This window comes from Vigna umbellata, chromosome 8 (assembly GCF_029865625.1).
Source record: "Vigna umbellata cultivar VRB3 chromosome 8, Vumbellata_1.0, whole genome shotgun sequence".
Classification (NCBI taxonomy): domain Eukaryota; kingdom Viridiplantae; phylum Streptophyta; class Magnoliopsida; order Fabales; family Fabaceae; genus Vigna; species Vigna umbellata.
The window spans coordinates 15,380,805-15,399,514 of record NC_142172.1 but is presented as its reverse complement, the minus strand read 5'-3'; the positions used below and the strand labels follow the sequence as shown (position 1 = coordinate 15,399,514).

The following is an 18,710-nucleotide window of genomic DNA, read 5'->3' as shown; positions in this document are numbered from 1 at the left end:
TGCCTAATGACATGTCATCCAATTATATGGAAATGTATAAATGAATATTTTTGTTTTTTCTTTTACTTTGAAATGATTATGAAATAAATAGATTGAGTCGAAATATTCCCAAGGCAATTAATGCAAGGGTTGAAAATGTGTTAAATAGTCAGTGTTTATCTAAACTTATCATTGTTATTTTTTTTAAAACTCATTGCTCTTTTTTCCTAAATCCGTGTTTTGGTTTTCTTTGGGGTTTCAGCTTATAAATTGTGGAGGAATAAGGCAAGAAGAATTTGGATCCTAGCTTATTTGGATTCAAAATCATGATATATTACTCAGGCAATATCAATTTGAATCTCCAAAAAAAAACATTAAGTGAATTTGTGGGTGGTCTTTTAGACTACCTTATGGGTCGCCAATTTAATATCTCACATCTATGGCTCATGTTAAGTATTAAGAGATGTATTGAGATAAATTTGTATATAAGAAGGTTGTCACTTTTCTTGAGCATGATTAGTTCCTACGACTTTATGGATATCGAGACATAGGACTACAAGTTTTTCTGGTATCAACGTCAATTGGGAAATTGTATTGCTAAGAAATTAGACAGAATTCTTGTGGACCAAAATTGATGTCATGCTTTTCCTAATACATGTGTTGAAACTATAGTTAAAATTTATTTCGATAATTGTGTCAACATTGTTAAATATTGAGAAACAAAAAAAAGTGATAAAAAGTATTTTTCACTTCCATACTATCTAGAACTCTCAAAAACTTAAAAAATAATGGAGTAAAAAAAGTTACAGAGTCCAAAGCACCCTCAAAGTGAAGATATTGTTCACTTTTATTCACAGATTTGATAATATCTTAAGGAGAAAGCAATAACTCAAGTGCATAATTAAAGCAACAAAATCATTACATTATACTAAAATAAATAACTAATTAAAAGTATAACAATGTATTGTTTCAAAAATAATTTTTAAAAATAAAAGAGCAGATAACAGTTCAAAGACACTTAGAAATTTGAACAAGAGAAGAAATAACCACAAAATAATAACAGAAAGTGTACACGTGCCCAAAACAGTGCGATGTTAGGTAGGATTTAGTACGCCTTTCCTATATATTTGTCTATACAAATTCATCCTAATTAATTTGAAAATAATGAGTAGTATATGCGTAGTAATGAACACATACGAGGTGAAATTCCAAAACAAACAATAGTGAGTACCTAAAGACACGTTAATGCAACTTTTTTGATAAACCACTGAAGTGCAATTTTCAAGTTCAAGATATGACCTCTGATGAATTCCCTATCTATGTATAGAATATTCAGATAACCTGTGTGAACTAGTCTTGTTTGTTATCCCTAGCCTCTATCTCTTCCCTATTCCGGGACTTTGCTGGGGCAACCTTGGAAGGGGTTGAACGCTCAGCTTGTGAGAACTGAATCAAGATGTGCATGAGTAGAGTGACAACTCCCAAACCAATTGCAGAAAATGCAATACCCTTCCAGGAAGATAGTAGTGAAGACCATTGAAGGAACTTTATGGCCCCCGTTACAACCACACAAGCCCAAGATATGACAACCTGTTCCAACAGTAAAATAGTTTATGAGGAAAAAAATAATTTATATGTAGCTAGTAGTATTAAATTTGTCTATAATTTGTATATTTTTTCTAGAATTTCCCTTTGTTGGATGTCCTACATTGACTAGACATAAGATCAATTTAGAACATATAAGTGGATGGAAACCTCACTTTACAAACTAGTTTTGTGGGGTTGAGTTAAATTTAAAGGTCTACAAACTAATTTTGTGGGATTGAGTTAAATTTAAAGGTCATTTTTTAACATGGTATCATGACCAGATTAAAGTTTATCCTTTGAACATATTATTTCACCCGCTATCAAACCATCCAATAATGTTAAGTCTCATGCTCGAGATGTATATATCTCGAGATGTGGGGATAGGTTGAAAGTTCTACATCGAATAGAGATAAAATTAATTTAAAGTATATAAACGCGTGTAAATCTCACCTTACAATATGATTTTGTAGGGTTGAATTAGGTTTAAAGTTTACTTTTTAACAAAGTTAATGTTAATAAAACCTACCTTTATTGCTTTGTAAACATTTTTTAGTTTTTTATTATGCTAAATGTTCATCGTTAAAATATTTATTGTTGTAATTTTTATTGGTATATGTGTGTGTTAAAGTTTTTTCAAATACTTTTATACATGAGTTAGAGACGGCAAAGAACTTAAAGATCTTAATGCATTCCACTTATAGTATATTGAACTTAGAAAAATACTTGTAGTTGAGAGGGTATTTTTGTGAAAAACAAATTAAAGCTGGAGACATTCTAGATTGAATTATATAACAAGACCAGCCTACCTCTGATTTGGGTCCTATGAAAAGGACAGAAAGTGTAAAATTTATGCAATAGAAGAAGGCTGATAAATAAGGAACGTGAAGTTAGACGTGATAAGAAGTATCTCACCACAAGAGACTTTACAGGTCGACCGGTATCCTGCAGCTCTTGGCCACTAAATGTGTCCTCAGCTATATGTTTGTCCAACAATGCATCCTGGTGTCCCAGAGGAATAAGGGCGAAAAAAGTGCAAAAGTGTACAACGAGAATTAGAAGCTACAAAATATACCGAAACATTCTTGCAAATAGACTATGGGAACTAATATATATGGTAACATTATTTGCACAGTTATCAATAAAAAAAACTTGGACAACTACAGAGTGGCTTTCACGCTTCAATTAACAGATAAAAATTCAAATAACACACCTTAGCCACAAATATATCTCGACACCATTGAGCAACAGCTTCATTTTCTTCCGGCAAATCCTTCATCAAATGTCGCTTAATATGCACATGCACCTAAGGTGGTAAAATGAGTAAATTTTTAATTAAACTATATATTCTAAAATATATATATATATATATATATATATATATATATATATATATATATATATATATATATATAAAGATTATGTCAGAAAGATAAGAAATCCTCTTGCGGAACAAAAGCAAACTGAGGAAAAAACAGCATAAGGAAGTGGTGCATATTGTTCGGTCAGGCAGCTACACAGAACTCTTAATCCTTAAAAGCTTCTTTATTCTTAAAAGTAAAAGCTAAAAACATACGCACCAAATCGCTTAGGTGGCTACATAGAAAACTATGGATCCTTAAAAGCTCTGCTATTCTTTAAAGTAAAAACGTAAGTACCAAATTGCAAAGTCAAAACTCTTGTTCCTTTAACAACCAAGAATAGTGCCTCCAAATTCCCCGGCAATACCATGGTTTTCCATAAATACAAATAAGCCTACTCAAAATCTCCAGGATAAAGTTCTGTTAAATAAGATTATCAGGTGTCCTACAATGGTCATTTGATTAACTTTTCTGACTATAGTCATTGTTAGCCTTCACATACCATCAGACCAAAAACAAAAGAAAGAAAATGAAATCTTATTCCATACATGCTACAAAAATATGTTCTGGAAATAGCATACAATTTGAGGAAGAAAAAAGAAATCAATTCTATCCACATGCATTGGACTCCTAATCTTAATGCGCCTTCTTCGTGGCTACCAAATTACCAAAGCACACATTGATCAGAAAGGCATTTATATATCAAGACCCGCATCAAGCAGGAAATGCACTCCTTTTTATGCCTCCTGAGCTAATTCTTATTTATAGTGACATTATTAATTTCTGCAATCAAAATATCCTGCACATTAATTACTTGTAGAAGAATAATGAAGACAATGAAATTAAGAGAAACTTGGTGGAAGTCTCATGTTTGATAGCATCTACTTTTATTTTGTTCTTTCTAAATGTCTACTTTGATAGGCTCACCACTGAAGATTTTCCTCTGAAGAGTCTTAGCATTGTAGGAGCAGGTGAACTCTTGGGAATTGCCACTGTTACATCATAAATGGCAGGAACAAATGAGCGCATATGGTTTACTGCTGAAACAAAACCCTGAAAGCAACATAGCTCAGTAAATACTTCAGAGCAAACAGAAACGAACAACAAAACCTAATACAATGCATAGCATTATTAGGTCATATATGTGATATTAAATGTTTCTCAAACAAAATAAAACAAAGGGCAGCAACAACTAGATTTTAAAGTCAGTTGCATCGAAGAGTACAGCTACTTTGTCACTTGCTCACGTATTTTTTAAGAAATAACTGGGTATCTTTAACGGAAGAATTTCTATAGTTTTTCATTACTTTTTATAACTTCAGCAACAAAATTTAAACCCAATTTGGACAAAAAAAAAAGTTGTATTATACATGTTTGATAATTCAAAAGAATAGTTTTTCTGCATTTTCTAATTCTTTTATGGCCATATGTGGCATGATTCAATTTGTCCACATACTCCACAATGAATAGCATAGCAGAAAAGAAAATTTGTAACAATTTTGACACAGCCCATGCTCTTTTATTACATGGTACACCTTTAAAACTTTGGGGCAACGTTGTTCTCAACACTGGCTACTTGATAAATCAATTTTCATTTTCTTAATAATAAAATATTCTATTCCATTCTGTTTACTACAGATAATCTTCGCATTTTTAGTTCTACCTATGTTGTTAATTATCTTTCTCCAGATTTTGATAATTATCAGCCTGTTCAACAAGTGAACATAACTTGACATTCTCAGACTCAGCTAGGATATTGTGTTACATTCCAATGTGTTCCTTTTAAATGTTGCAAATGTCACTTTCTTTGAGGACTCTCATTTCTTCACCTCACCAGAAAAGCCCAATACTGACTTAGCATACTGTTATTAAGCTACCTTAGTTATGGCCTCTTTGGGGGAATCTTAATTGCAGCCTCAAGGGTGTGATTTAGTGCTACATCATATAGTGATACGACTTGCAAATATTTTATAAAGCTAGAGCAGTTCTCATCTTTGAAGCTAATTTTGTGGGGTTAAATCGAATCTTAAACCCAAATCCTAAAATGGTATCAGGACCTATTTTAGATCACTGCTGGGCCACATGCATTTGCCACACTCCAGGCGGTAGCCCTATGTGTGAAGGAGAGTGTTCGAAAGTTACTTTGATTGCAATCACTCCTAGCCCACCTTAGTTGTGGCCTCAATGGGGACTACCTTGAATTGTAGCCTAAAGAGTGGTGGTTTAGTTCTACATTAATTATTGATATAACTTAAAAAGCTCTATAAAGCTTAGGTAGTCCACAACTTCAAAGTCAATTTTGAGAGCTTGAATTCGGCCTTAAACCAAAATTCTAGAACCTACATTGACACATCAATCTCTACTCCAGCTTCAGATTAGCTCAAACCTCTTGTGGACAATTGATACTCTTCTTAGCTCTGGCTAGTCATATGTGTGAACTAACATGGTTGAAGAAACTACTTCAACAATTGAAATTTTGCATGGTAGTATCATATGATACACTATTAGTATCATACGATATGATACATTTTCTGCCCCTGCGATACATATCACAACTATAATCGTTTTTCCTCCTGAATCTGACATCATTCAAAGCGCTTTCAGAATCAATGAATCACAATTCTGGTTTGATTCAGTGCACTGAATTGTGGGTGGAATGGCTCACAAATCACACTCTGAAATGGGTTGGGTCATGCAACCCAGTTTGAAAAATCCCTATATCTGCTTTGTAATTCTGCACAAATCTGAGCAGGAAGAGAGGCAAAATGGTCTTTCTTTTCCCTCCAGCCATATCCACTTATTATTTTGCCTCTTCCTCACTTCTAGACTCTCAGCCATAATCTCTCTTCTCTGCCTACACCTATCACCCAATTATCTTTGTCTTTTCCTTGTGTCTATTTAATAAACTATAAACGTTGGTAATATTCCCTTCTACTCCAGAACAATGTGTTGCTGCAGTGCTGCTCCCTTCCCTTGCTTTACACATGCTACTGCTGAATGAGTTTTCTACTGGACTTTTGCATTATAATGGGTAAATCAAAAAGGGAGCCTGACATTACTTGGAACTATTATGAAAGTCTTCCTACAAATAGACTACACGTAAAATGAAAGTTTTGTGATTCAAGTATATTACAATTTTTTAAAGTCCGTGAATCTTATGATTCAGAAGAGAAAACAGTTCACAATTCCTAACATAGCTGCTTCTATGATACATCATTAGTATTTCAATTCAAATATTGTGAAATTTTGTGAAATAAGATCAACTATGGAATTCATTTGTGATAATATAGCAGCTTTGCACATTGCGTCCAAATCAGGATTTCATAAACATACTAAGAATATAAAATTGACTTCCCTTAATCTAAGAAAATATTCTTTTTGGAGAAATCATTACATTATTTGTGAACTCCAATGGTAAACTGGCGAATATTTTCATAATGCCTCCGTGGCCCAAGTAAAACACACCCACACACATATGTATACAGTTTGATGCTTATTCTTAGATATATTGCGTTTTATGTTAATTATGGAAATATAGTCCCTATGTTAATTATGTTACTTTTACATTTTTATTTGGACTTAGTCCACATTCTCATTTTTATTACCCTATGTGTATTTTTTACACAAAGGAGATTAATCCTATATCTAGTTTTATTATATTTAACATGGTATCTAAAACCTAAAGCTTTTGATAGTCTCTATCTTATTTCCGCATTATTCTCTTATTTTCTTTGTTTATGGTACAGGAGGAATCAAATTCAAAAACGAGGGTACTCTTTCCAGGATAGAAACGTATCATCTGGATAGCGAACAACTGCACTTAAGTCGCCTCCTCCTCTTTCAGGATCTGTGCTTGTTGCCTTGATTGGAGAACCTTGTTTTTTAGGGTTTTTCTCTCTCCATGGCTTCTTTTGCTGCCTCTTTTGATAACACAGGCCAATTTGCTCTTTTCAATGAATTTCTCAAATGGTATGAGAATCGTCAGAACTCTAGTTCCACTGCTTCATTTGCATGCACAAGTATATCTTTTGTTGGCCTAACTCAAATTTCTTTCCTTGGACCTTATATTCTTGACTCAGGTGCCACAAATCCCATTACTGTAACAAATATGTTTTTTTTCTTTATCCTCTTTGGATAATTTAACTATGGTTACAATAGCTGATGGGTCTAGGGTCTTATCTCATGGTGTTGGTGCTATTAATCTTTTTCCATCTTTAACCATTAATAAGGTTCTTTATATCCCTCGATCCTCTTTAACTTATTATCCATTATTTGTCTAACCTGTTCTCTTGATTGTGTTATTTCTTTTACCGAAAATTTTATTTGTTTACAGGACCGAAGTTCGGGACAAATAATTGGCACCCAATGTGAGTCTCATGGCATTTGTTATCTGTGCCCTTCTACACATGTTGGCATAGTTATGGAGTCTCCATCTCTTCTTCATGCTCAGTTGGATCATCTCAGTCTTACCAAATTGAAGCAACTTGTTCCCAGTTTGTCCAATTTATCTAATTTGTTGTGAGTCACGTCAATTAAGGAAACATAGTCGTAGTTCCTTTACTCATAGTTGTTAAGTGGACTTTTTAAGCCTAACTCAATCCCACAAAATTGGCTTGTAAGGTAAGGTTTGCACCCACTTATATACTCTAAATTGGCTTTATCTCTAGTTGATGTGGGACTTCCAACCCCCCCCTGCCCTCTCCTCAAGCAGAGGTATATACATCTCGAGCGTGAGACTAGACATTAATGGGTAGTTCGATAGCGGGTGGAACAATATGCCCAACAAACAATAAATATCGCTAGGATAGGCTCTAACCTGACTTTGATATCATGTTAAGAAGTGAACTTTTTAAGCCTAACTCAACCCCACAAAACCGGCTTGTAAGGTGAGGTTTGCACCCGCTATTATACTTTACATTATCTCTAGTCGATGTGGGACTTCTAACAATAGTGTCTCACAATATGTTGCGTTACCTTTTTCATTAATTCACCCACCAACTGAGCCTAAACCCCCATCCAACAACATGCGAATTTCCCTACCTTTTGAAAACCCCATGAACTTCCAATTTTCTTGTTTTTATATGATTGATCATTTCAAGAAAACCCAAATAAACATGTTTATGTAGAAACCCTAATTATTTTTCTGTCCTACGTTGTCTAGTTTGGGAGATAGGCCAAATTTACAATAAAAGTCAAGAAATCATGACGCCAATAATACAATGTGAAACAAAGACCGAAACGAGGATACCCTATATTGATTTAAACAAGCAGCTCAGGTTTTCTTATTGAAATGTAGTTTTATATTGTGGTACAGCAATAAAATTGATTTAGGATTAAATCAACTTTGATGAAAAAGCCATCTAAGAATATTCCACAAAATAAGAGGGTTATACATTCAAGGGAATATAAATAACTTATGTTACACATGAAACACAATTTTCATAATCCTCAAAATATCAGATAAATCAATGACCAATTGTTTGTATTAACCTAGCATATATTTGACAGAGGTATTATCCAAAGGATCACCATTCTGAATCATTAAAAAGTGTTGAAATGTAATGTTATTTTTGTTTTTTGTTAGAAGTGGACTTTAAGGCTAACTCAACCCCACAAAACCGGCTTGTAGGGTGAGGTTTGCACCCACTTACAAACTATGAATTGGTCTTATCTCTAGTCGATGTGGGACTTCCAACACACCCCCTCACGCCGAGGTATATACATCTCGAGCGTGGGATTAGACATTTTTAATGAGTGGTCCGATAGCGGCCCGATAGCGGGTGGAACAATATGCCCAGCAAACAACAAATATCGCTAGGATAGGCTCTAACCATGGCTCTGATACCATGTTAGAAGTGAACTTTAAGCCTAACTCAACCCCACAAAACCGGCTTGTAGGGTGAGGTTTGCACCCACTTATAAACTATGAATTGGCCTTATCTCTAGTCGATGTGAGACTTCCTTTTCTGCCATCTTAAGTTCCCATGGTATCTTACATCAGTCTACTTGTCCTCATACACCGCAGCAAAATGGTATAGCAAAACGAAAAAATAGACACTTGGTTGAAATTGCTCGTACCCTTTTGCTTGGTGCCCATCACTGGGGGGATGCCATCTTAACTGCATGTTATCTTATTGTGGAAAATAAGACTGATTTATTATTCTCAATCGTAAAAAATACATTCTGATACTTTCTATTAGTAATAATCTAATTCTCCTAAAAAGGGAAATAGGGAAACTAGGAAAGTAAAATAAAATAAAGATTATATATCTATTTCCTCTAATTAGGAAGATTCTAAAGATATTATCTCAAATTACAACACTCTCCCTCAAGCTAGATCATACAGGATTGTATGAACCAAGCTTGGAATAGTCAAACTCAATTGTAGAGAACGTCAATAAACCAAATTGGACAACAATGGACGAGGGCGAACTAGCACCATGAAACTTCAACTTGGACAGCAATGGACGAGGGAGATTTCCATCAAAAATGGATGATGACTTGCAGCAGCAAAATGCAACAAACTACAAGAACAGATGAAGGGCCTCCAGTGGCAAACAACAACAAACTGCAGGGACTGGATTGCCATCAATAGTGGCGAACAACAACAAAACTTCAAGAACATGATTTCCATGAGTAACATATGGGAGGCCTTCAAAGGCTAACAGTCACAAACTTGTAGGGACTTAACTACCCTAAAAAGCAACAAACCTTCAGGGACTTAACTGCCCTAAACAGCAACAGACCTAAACAGCAACAGACCTGCAGGGATTACACTACCCTACAGCGGCACTAAAAGGCTAACAGCCACAAACCTGTAGGGACTTTAACCACCCTGAACAACAACAAACCTTAAGGGACTTAACTGCCCTAACAACAACGAACCTTTAAGGACTTAACTGCCCTGAACAACAACAAACCTGCAGGAACTGAACTGCCTGCAGTGGCTAACAGCAACAAACCTATAGGGACTTAACCATCCTACAGCGGCTAAAATAGCAACAAACCTTCAGGGACTAACTACCCTGCGGCGGCTGAAACTTTTCTTCCCCTCACGACTGAACGACATATGCACGTCAATGACAAAACGTGAAGGAGGAAGAACTGGTGAGAACCGATCCATACTTGAGGACAAATCTGAAACCCCTAACATCGAACGAGCCAAATCAGCGGGTGGTCTCATAGAACAACTCTCAGTGAGCTGTTACAACAAGGCATTAGAACAACTCTCAGTGAGCTGTTACAACAAGGCATTGGCGGAAACCAAAAACACCAAAGATTGGGACTTATGATGGCATCAAAAGGCCAAAGACAGGTTGGAGGTCCAAAGTTCGCTGCTGGACTACTCCTAAATGGTGATACTTAACACTGTATCACAAGAAGTATGGGCTAAACTCTAGCCCAAGAAGAAAGTTCTCGGCAGGGGCTGAAAAATATTTCCCGTCATGGCAAACAGCGGAAACTCTTGATCAAAGAAAATAAGGCAACTTATTGAGGTGGCAGCGACAAACTGTAGAGGTTGCAACAACTGACTGCGCTGACGGCTGACTGTCCCTACACCGACTGTGGTAGCAGCGGAACGAAGCACTGTTGCTTGAGAAACAGAAACAAAGTGAGAACCCATTGGTGATAGGAGGAGGAAAGGTCCTGGTCATTTGGTGGAGGCATAAACCAGAACGCACGCACTAAACCAGAACACAAAAACGAGAGGGAGGTCTGGCGATGCAGAAGCGTGCAGCGAGCAACGACAGCGGCGGCGACGGCAGAGGCAGCGGCCTTCTTCTGAGGAGCCTTCTTCTTGCTAGCGTCTGACACCATCCTTAATCGCTAATCGAAGACGAATTAAGAGGATCGGAAAGGAGAGATGAAAATAGATCTAAAATACGACGCAGGGTTTCGCAAAACAAAGAGAAATAAAAACCGAACCCGAGAGAAAGCTTAAGGTTTGAGGTTTGCGTTTTTGAAGGAGGTAGTTGTGGAGACAACGAAGATGACAACAATGGCTGCTATGGAGGGTCAGAACATAGAGGAGGAGGTCCGACAAGTCGACCGGAAGCGGCGCGGTGTGATTCCGACACCGGAACAGCGGCGCGTGCGGAGGAGTATGAGACGACGACCACCAGGGTTAGGTCGCGCCCGAAGAGACGATCCAGATCCGCTGGTCATTGGTCGGAACTGCGACGGTGGCCGGCGGCAGACGATGACCGGCGACAAATAGCGGCGGTGCACAATGGAGTAAGCAGTGAAGGCAGTGGCCTTTCTTGGATTCTTCGAAGAAGAGACTTTCGGTCTCTTTGATTCAACTGGCAGCCAATAAGAATGTCAAAAAGGAGCCAAAATTGATTGGACAGATCTAAAGCACCAGTTTCAGTTACTGGTCCGAAAGGGAATGGGTTTGAATCCCATTGTGAGACAAATTCTGGAAGTATAGCTTATAGTTAGGTCAAATTCAACTATCTAGAAGTATAGCTTATAGCTAGATCAGATTGAACTCTGAAAGTATAGCTTATAGCTAGGTCAGATTCAACTCTCTGGAAGTATAGCTTATAGCTAGGTCAGATTGAACTCTGGAAGTATAGCTTATAGCTAGGCCAGATTCTGGAAGCACAGTTTTGTGTAGCAGTTATCAGAAGGACAGACGTGTTGGTAATACTGGAGAAAAAGCTAGAATTCTAAGGTAGAACTTGACTAGGGCAATTGGAGCCTATTAAAAACATATGTTAAAGAAGAGACTTTTAGGGGGCCGCCGACGGCCATGGTGGCCGGCCGCCGGCAGACAGCAAAGACAGCGGAAGCGGATCAGACAAGCTCTGATACCATGAGGAAAATAAGACTGATTTATTATTCTCAATCGTAAAAAATACATTCTGATACTTTCTATTTGTAATAATCTAATTCTCCTAAAAAGGGAAATAGGGAAACTAGGAAAGTAAAATAAAATAAAAATTATATATCTATTTCCTCTAATTAGGAAGATTCTAAAGATATTATCTCAAATTACAACACTTATTAATAGGATGCCCTCCTCCTCTCTTGATAATAAAGTCCCTTTCTCCATTTTGTTTTCTAATGATCCTCTCTTTCATACATCTCCCCGAGTGTTTGGCTGTGTATGTTTTGTTCATGACATGTCTCCAAGTCTAGACAAACTCTCCGCTCGCGCTCTCAAATGTGTCTTCTTAGGCTATTCTCGACTTCAAAAAGGATATCGGTGTTACTCTCCTAAAACTAAGAAGTATTACATGTCTGCCAATGTCACATTCTTTGAACAGACTCCTTACTACTCTCCATCTGTTCAGGATGTTTCTATCCTCCAAAAGGTCCTTCCTATTCCAATGGCTAAGTCAAATAGCTCCACTGTCTTTGTCATTCCAAGTCTCGATCACAATCCTTCTACACATGTTTCTCCACATACTAAGATCATCCCACACAGGGCCCCAATGGATAGTCCACCTCCCCAAGACAATGGTGAATCTCCTACTTCAGATTCTTCTCCCTCGTCACCTTCTCCCACGCCTCCTGGTGAAAATGATTCAGCATGGCCTATTGCCCTTAGAAAAGGTACTCGTTCCACTCGAAACCCTCATCCCATTTATAATTTTCTAAGCTATCATCGATTGTTGCCCTCCTATTTTTCTCTTTTATCCTTAGTGTCCTCTGTTGTTATACCCAAGAATGTGAAAGAAGCACTTGATCATCTTGGATGGCGACAAGCTATGATTGCAGAAATGCAGGCTCTTGACCACAGTAATACTTGGGAGCTAGTGCCCCTTCCCCAGGCAAAAAGGCGGTTGGCTGTCGTTGGGTGTATGCAGTTAAAGTCAATCCTGATGGTGAAATTGATCAGCTCAAACCTCGGCTTGTTGCAAAAGGTTACACTCAGGTTTATGGTCTTGATTATTGTGACACTTTCTCTCCTGTAGCCAAGATGACTACTATTCGCCTCTTCTTTGCCATGGCAGTCATTCGTCACTGGCCTCTTCATCAATTGGATATCAAGAATGCCTTCCTACATGGTGATCTTGAGGAAGAAGTTTATATGGAGCAACCTCCTAGGTTTGTTGCTCAGGGGGAGTCTGGTATGGTATGCAAATTGCATCGATCTCTATATGGCCTCAAGCAATCCCCACGTGCTTGGTTTGGAAAGTTTAGCTCCATTGTTCAAAAATTTGGGCTAAAACGCAGTGAAGCAGACCATTCAGTTTTTTACTATCATTCTTCTCTCGGGAAATGTGTTTACTTAATAGTATATGTTAATGATATTGTCATTACAGAAAATGATGTTGTTGGAATATCTCAACTAAAAGAGTACTTGTGTAGACATTTTCAAACCAAGGATCTTGGAAGTCTCAAATACTTCTTAGGCATTGAAGTAGAGCAATCAAAAGATGGAGTTGTAATCTCCCAAAGGAAGTATGCTCTTGATATATTACAAGAAACATGCATGATTGATTGCATACCGGTAGACAGTCCCATGGACCCAAATCAAAAATTAAGGACAGAAGAAGATTAATTATTCTCCGATCCAGAGAGGTATAGGAGGCTGGTTGGAAAACTGATTTATCTCACTATTACAAGGCCTGATCTATCCTTTGCAGTTGGATTGGTTAGTCAGTTCATGCAGGCTCCATGTGTTGACCATTGGAATGCTCTCATTCGCATTCTAAGGTATGTAAAGAAAGCTCCCGGGCAAGGATTGTTATATGAAGATAAAGGAAGCATTCAGGTCTCTGGGTATTGTGATGCAGATTGGGCACGTTCACCTATTGATAGACGGTCTACTACAGGATATTGTGTTTTTCTGGGAGGAAACATTATTTCATGGAAAAGTAAGAAACAAAATGTAGTAGCTCGATCAACCGCTGAAGCCAAGTATAGGGCAATGGCATCACTAACATGTGAACTTATATGGGTGAAACAATTCCTTCAAGAGGTTAAATTCTATGACATCCATACTATGAAGATGTATTGCGAAAATCAAGCTGCTCTCCACATTGCATCAAATTCAGTGTTTCACGAGAGGACTAAACATATAGAAATTGATTGTCATTTTGTTCGTGAAAAGTTGTTGACTAAAGAAATATGTACTGAGTTTATTGGGTCAAACGATCAACTCGCAGATGTATTGACCAAGTCATTAAGGGGTCCTCGGATTGAGTTTATTTGTTCCAAGCTTGGTACATACAATTTGTATGCTCCAGCTTGAGGGGGAGTGTTAGGATATTTATCCTATTTTATCATCATTATATTGTGTTAAGGGTTACCCTATTTATCATAATTATATTGTGTCAAGGGTTACCCTATTTATCATGATTATATTGTGTCTAGGATTACCCTATTTATCATGATTATATTGTGTCTAGGATTACCCTATTTATCATGTAATTTTGTATCAATTTATTCTTATAAATAGAAGATTATGAGAGAGATCAATCAAGCCCTCTAGAATTATTTATAGTTTAATTCTCAAGTATTTTTATTAATTTTTCCTTTGTGTGTTCCCAGCTTTAGGGTTAGGGTTTTAGGCAAGTGCCTTGACTCTTCTTTGTATCCTATATATACATCACTACAAGCCCAACAGTGTAGGTTGAATACACTGTCTTCTATTTGCTTATTTGTTTTAGTATAGTCCCTCCACTTTAAAACTAAAAATTGAGACAATCCCATTGGCCACCCTTGACAGGTAGAGTGATAACAACTAATCATAAGCAGTAGAATAGAAATGATTTAACACAAAATCCCACCAAGAATATGCTAGCATGTAGTTGAGACAGATAATTAGCTAGACAAGAATCATGCAGAACTTTCAAACAGTGAAAAGAAAAAAGGGAAGGAAAAAAGACGAACAAAAAAATCAGGAAATATATATATATCAACCTTAGTTCTTGGAATCAAAACATTTCTAGGAACAGGCAATCCAGCTGAGGCTGCATACTCCTGAGCAGCTAATAGTTTGGCCTGTGTAAAGCGAGTTCCTTCTACAAACAGAGCCAACCAAAAGGGAAGAGGAAAATCCCTCAGTTGTTGTAGGCCCGACTGCAAATACAATATTGCAAGACTCAAATGACATGCAAAATAAAAAAAGCAGTTAATGCACCAAGAGAGAGAGGATGATGAAAGTGCAGGAGATAGATAGAGAATTTACAGTAACTTTACGTCTTGGTGAATGGATGAGAAGACATTAATATAACAGTTAAACTATACGAAAAAGAGAGACATTAAACTATACGAAAAAGAGAGACATTAAACTGATATAGTGTGTTTCTGGTACAATAATGCTTTATTTGTTTGAGAGAAAGCAATTAATACAATATATAGAAAAGATTTGATATCCTTTAATAATAAAGATATGATACAAGAATAAACAAAAACACTCTTAGTAATACATATATACTCTGTGTACTACTGATTATATAAGATATGTTCCTTATTTCTATAATTAAAACAATAACACGTGCAAACATCAATTATATTAGTATCTCATACCTTTAGCGTGCTTTCATCCTTTGCCCAACTTCTCTCCAGGAAAAGATATTCAGAAAACCACATTGACCAACCAATAACCTGCACATTTGAACTTAGCTGATAGATCAACATTGACACAAACACTGATATTATCAATGAAGCCAAAAAAAAATGCAAGTAGGTTCAAAAGCTTCCATGTCCAACCAGGCCTGAAGTAGACATAGATCGTGTGATAAACCAAACCACCAAACAGAACATCCCATCCCATTATTATCAATATATACAAACAATAAAACCCCATTTCATAATTCATTCCAATTTCAAATCATATCATTTGTATCACCCCTAATCAAAGCATTAAAACATAAGGATTGGAAAACAAGTACCATTCAACAAGCTCTCACATAACATACCGGTAAAAATTTAGAGGATTTCTTCATCACGGCAAGAGTGCTGCCAAGGCAACCTGAACGCTGAAGAATAATAACGTTCAATAATCATTCAGTAGTTGAAGCAAAACCTAGATGAGTCTAGAAACACATTTTAAATCTAAGAATATCACATTTATGGTGAAATAAACCTATAAGTAGGCCCCAACTATGAGTACTTTTGTCCTAGTAAGATAATATTAAACATTTCAAAATGACAAATGAAACATGCAACTGATTCCAATACATATGTAAATTCCAGTATTAAATTTCTTGTGATGAATGTGAAAGAGGTCATACTAACTAAGACAATCACCTGAGCTAAAACCCATCCAACAAGCCAATCAATGTCACTTCTGTGATTGGATATGACAAGAGCATGCTCTTTACCTGACAAATTCCAGAATGAATCAGAACTCAAGTGATTTAGATTAAGAAAAATGCAGAGACCATATACATTTCCTTTTCCTTTCCAAAATACGTGCACAACACAAGAAGAAACAGAATGAAGAGGGGAGAGGTAAGAAAGCCTAGAGCACCAAATGCACAGTACAGGAGACTTACCCATTAAACGAAAAGTTTCACTATCTGTGAATACTTGGACCTGAAGATAGAAAGTTACAAATGAAATATTTGATTATTCCAAATCCAACAATAAGAAAAATTAACTCAAATTCACGTATTATGCCTTTCAAATTACTATATTTTTTTTTCTTTTAGATGAAACATCAATTTTACAATTGTAATATGCTTCAAAGAAATTAGTAGAAATAATAAGACTAGAACCGGGACAGGGCGATCAAAAGCATTGAACAACAAATAATTATGTTCTGTCTGCTCCATTAAATTCCACCATTAAAAAAATGAACACGAGCTAGAACAGCTTCATTTCAGTAGAAAGTCCATATCATACAAGCCAAGCATCAACTTTCTCATTTACTTCACTTTTGAGTATCCCGTACATCATGACCAGGTTCATTCCCCAATAAAACAACCTTTATTTAAACGAATCTTAGGGTCAAATCCGCCTACAAATACCAAGCTTTAAAAATTCAAATATCAATTCAAGAAACTGACCAGAAATAACTCAGCAAAAATAAGCAACACATACCCAGTCACAAACCATCATTTATAGTAACTACTTTAAAAGTCATACCAAAGATAATCTCTGATTACTTGACACTATACAAACTTTTACACCAGCATTGCATGCCAGGTAAACTCATTCAGTACTCCGAATCCACATCATCTAGCAGAGCAAGCAAGCAAAGCACTAAACACTCTGCACTAGTGGACCTTAAATCAAATGAACAAGACAAGAGAAACTACACCTTAACACCGGCCCACCAATCAATAATCCACACGAGTTCCAACCACAGCAATTCCGCCACCACCCGGTTCATCCGCCGGTACAAATTCTTCGACACCGGCCGCACAAACACGTAGCATACTGCCTGAGAGCATCACACCACCACTTGTCAACACCCATAGTACCAATTATCATCAATTAACCGATAAACAACCAATAGACAGTGAAAAACACTTTCTCTCCAGTTAAACAAAACGAAGAGGGTTCCAACAATAAGGGGCGAATCGAATGTCCAATAATAACCGCAAATGCAAAAAATAAAAACAGTGAGAAAAGGGTCGGCTCACGGTGAAAGAATAGGGATTTTGTTTTATACAGAAAGAAAAAAAAATGAGGAATGACCTGAATGAGGTTAACGATGAGGCCAGAGGAGAAGAAGAGAAGGCCCAGTGGGACGACAACAGCAGCAGTCATAGCCAGCGGATTTCTGAAACTTCGATTTGTCGATGATATTGATGATGTTGCTTGCACTGTTGTCGATCTTGTTTACGCTGATGCTTGCTATGGCTACCTAGGTGCGTGTATCCCACTGTGTCTGCTTCTGATAACGTGCTCTCTATTAGTTACTTTTTTTATTTTTTTAATTCCAAATACAACTACATGTTTTAATAATTGAATTATACAAACTCGATGTTATCATATGAAATAGGTACAAATTAAATGTTAGATTCTAGATTTAATATTTTTTTCCACTATTAAGGTGATTTTTTATTTAATTTTTCAAACAAGTTAATACAGTCACTTTCATCAGATTGATGATAAAGATGAACATCACTACATAGTATGTTATTAATTAAAATTGATTTATTGATAAAATATACGGCATTGGAATTAGAATAGTTTAAGAACATTTAAAAATAATGAATCCAATAAAAACAAGTTATTAGAATAATAGAATATAAGGATCGCAAGCCACCTAAACAAAATAAGAGAGAAATTTGACCACCTGTAATATCACAATCAATCATTTGTCAAAACAAAGTTTCATATTCAACTAACAAAGAATTAGAATCACGCAAGGGGTTCCAGAATTAATCATTGGTAAAGAAAATAACTTTGTTGATTTTAGAAAATATTACATGCACAAGACCCATACAATTATTTGTCTCTGTACACCTTAAAGTAAAGATTTTTTATCCATGCTTACACTTTTAATTATTAATAATTAAAGAATTAAATATATTTTTATTTCTAACTTCAAGTAAAAATTAAAATTCGTACCTTTTCTATATTTTAAATTAATTTAGTTTACCATCGGTGTGAATTTAATTTTTTTTAAAGTTTATTTAAGATTTTAAACACGTTTTTAATTAATATTAAAAAAATTGTGTCAAAGACAATAAACAATTGTTAATGTGTTTAAAACATCAAATATAAAACCTATAAAAAATAGAGTATTAGTGTTAGTAGGTGTATTAAAATAATAAGACTAAGTATTTTATTATAAAATAAATTTACAATATAAATAGAATTTTCTTATTGTCTCATTAATTTAAGAACATTTTATCTCTCTAAACTCTTTTC

At 36.0% G+C, this 18,710-nt stretch overlaps 2 protein-coding genes across 2 annotated transcripts; one reads left to right on the top strand and one right to left on the bottom strand.

The window, feature by feature from the left end:
• Positions 1-1,004: 1,004 nt before the first annotated feature.
• Positions 1,005-17,747, bottom strand: LPAT2 (lysophosphatidyl acyltransferase 2). Its single transcript, XM_088096731.1, has 11 exons — positions 17,529-17,747; positions 17,149-17,271; positions 16,382-16,421; positions 16,134-16,207; positions 15,803-15,862; positions 15,411-15,488; positions 14,802-14,960; positions 3,852-3,977; positions 2,777-2,869; positions 2,479-2,565; positions 1,005-1,569 (listed from the first exon to the last, which is right to left on the bottom strand). The coding sequence occupies exons 1-11, from the start codon at positions 17,598-17,600 to the stop codon at positions 1,330-1,332; spliced, it is 1,152 nt and encodes a 383-aa protein (XP_087952857.1). The 5' UTR covers positions 17,601-17,747; the 3' UTR covers positions 1,005-1,329.
• On the top strand, positions 11,975-13,294 carry LOC148194108 (uncharacterized). The gene has a single exon (XM_088097803.1). It carries the CDS (start codon positions 12,053-12,055, stop codon positions 12,845-12,847), a length of 795 nt encoding a protein of 264 aa, XP_087953929.1. The 5' UTR covers positions 11,975-12,052; the 3' UTR covers positions 12,848-13,294.
• Positions 17,748-18,710: the final 963 nt, after the last annotated feature.

What these genes read in the sequence shown, in the direction of transcription:
- LOC148194108 (XM_088097803.1), top strand. Translation starts at nt 12,053, where the DNA reads ATGTCTCCAAGTCTAGACAAACTCTCCGCTCGCGCTCTCAAATGTGTC.
- LPAT2 (XM_088096731.1), bottom strand. Translation starts at nt 17,600, where the DNA reads ATGACTGCTGCTGTTGTCGTCCCACTGGGCCTTCTCTTCTTCTCCTCT. An exon ending in TCATCGTTAACCTCATTCAG is followed by an intron (nt 17,272 to 17,528) that starts GTCATTCCTCAT and finishes TGATGCTCTCAG; the next exon opens with GCAGTATGCTACGTGTTTGT. An exon ending in ATTGGTGGGCCGGTGTTAAG is followed by an intron (nt 16,422 to 17,148) that starts GTGTAGTTTCTC and finishes TTCTATCTTCAG; the next exon opens with GTCCAAGTATTCACAGATAG.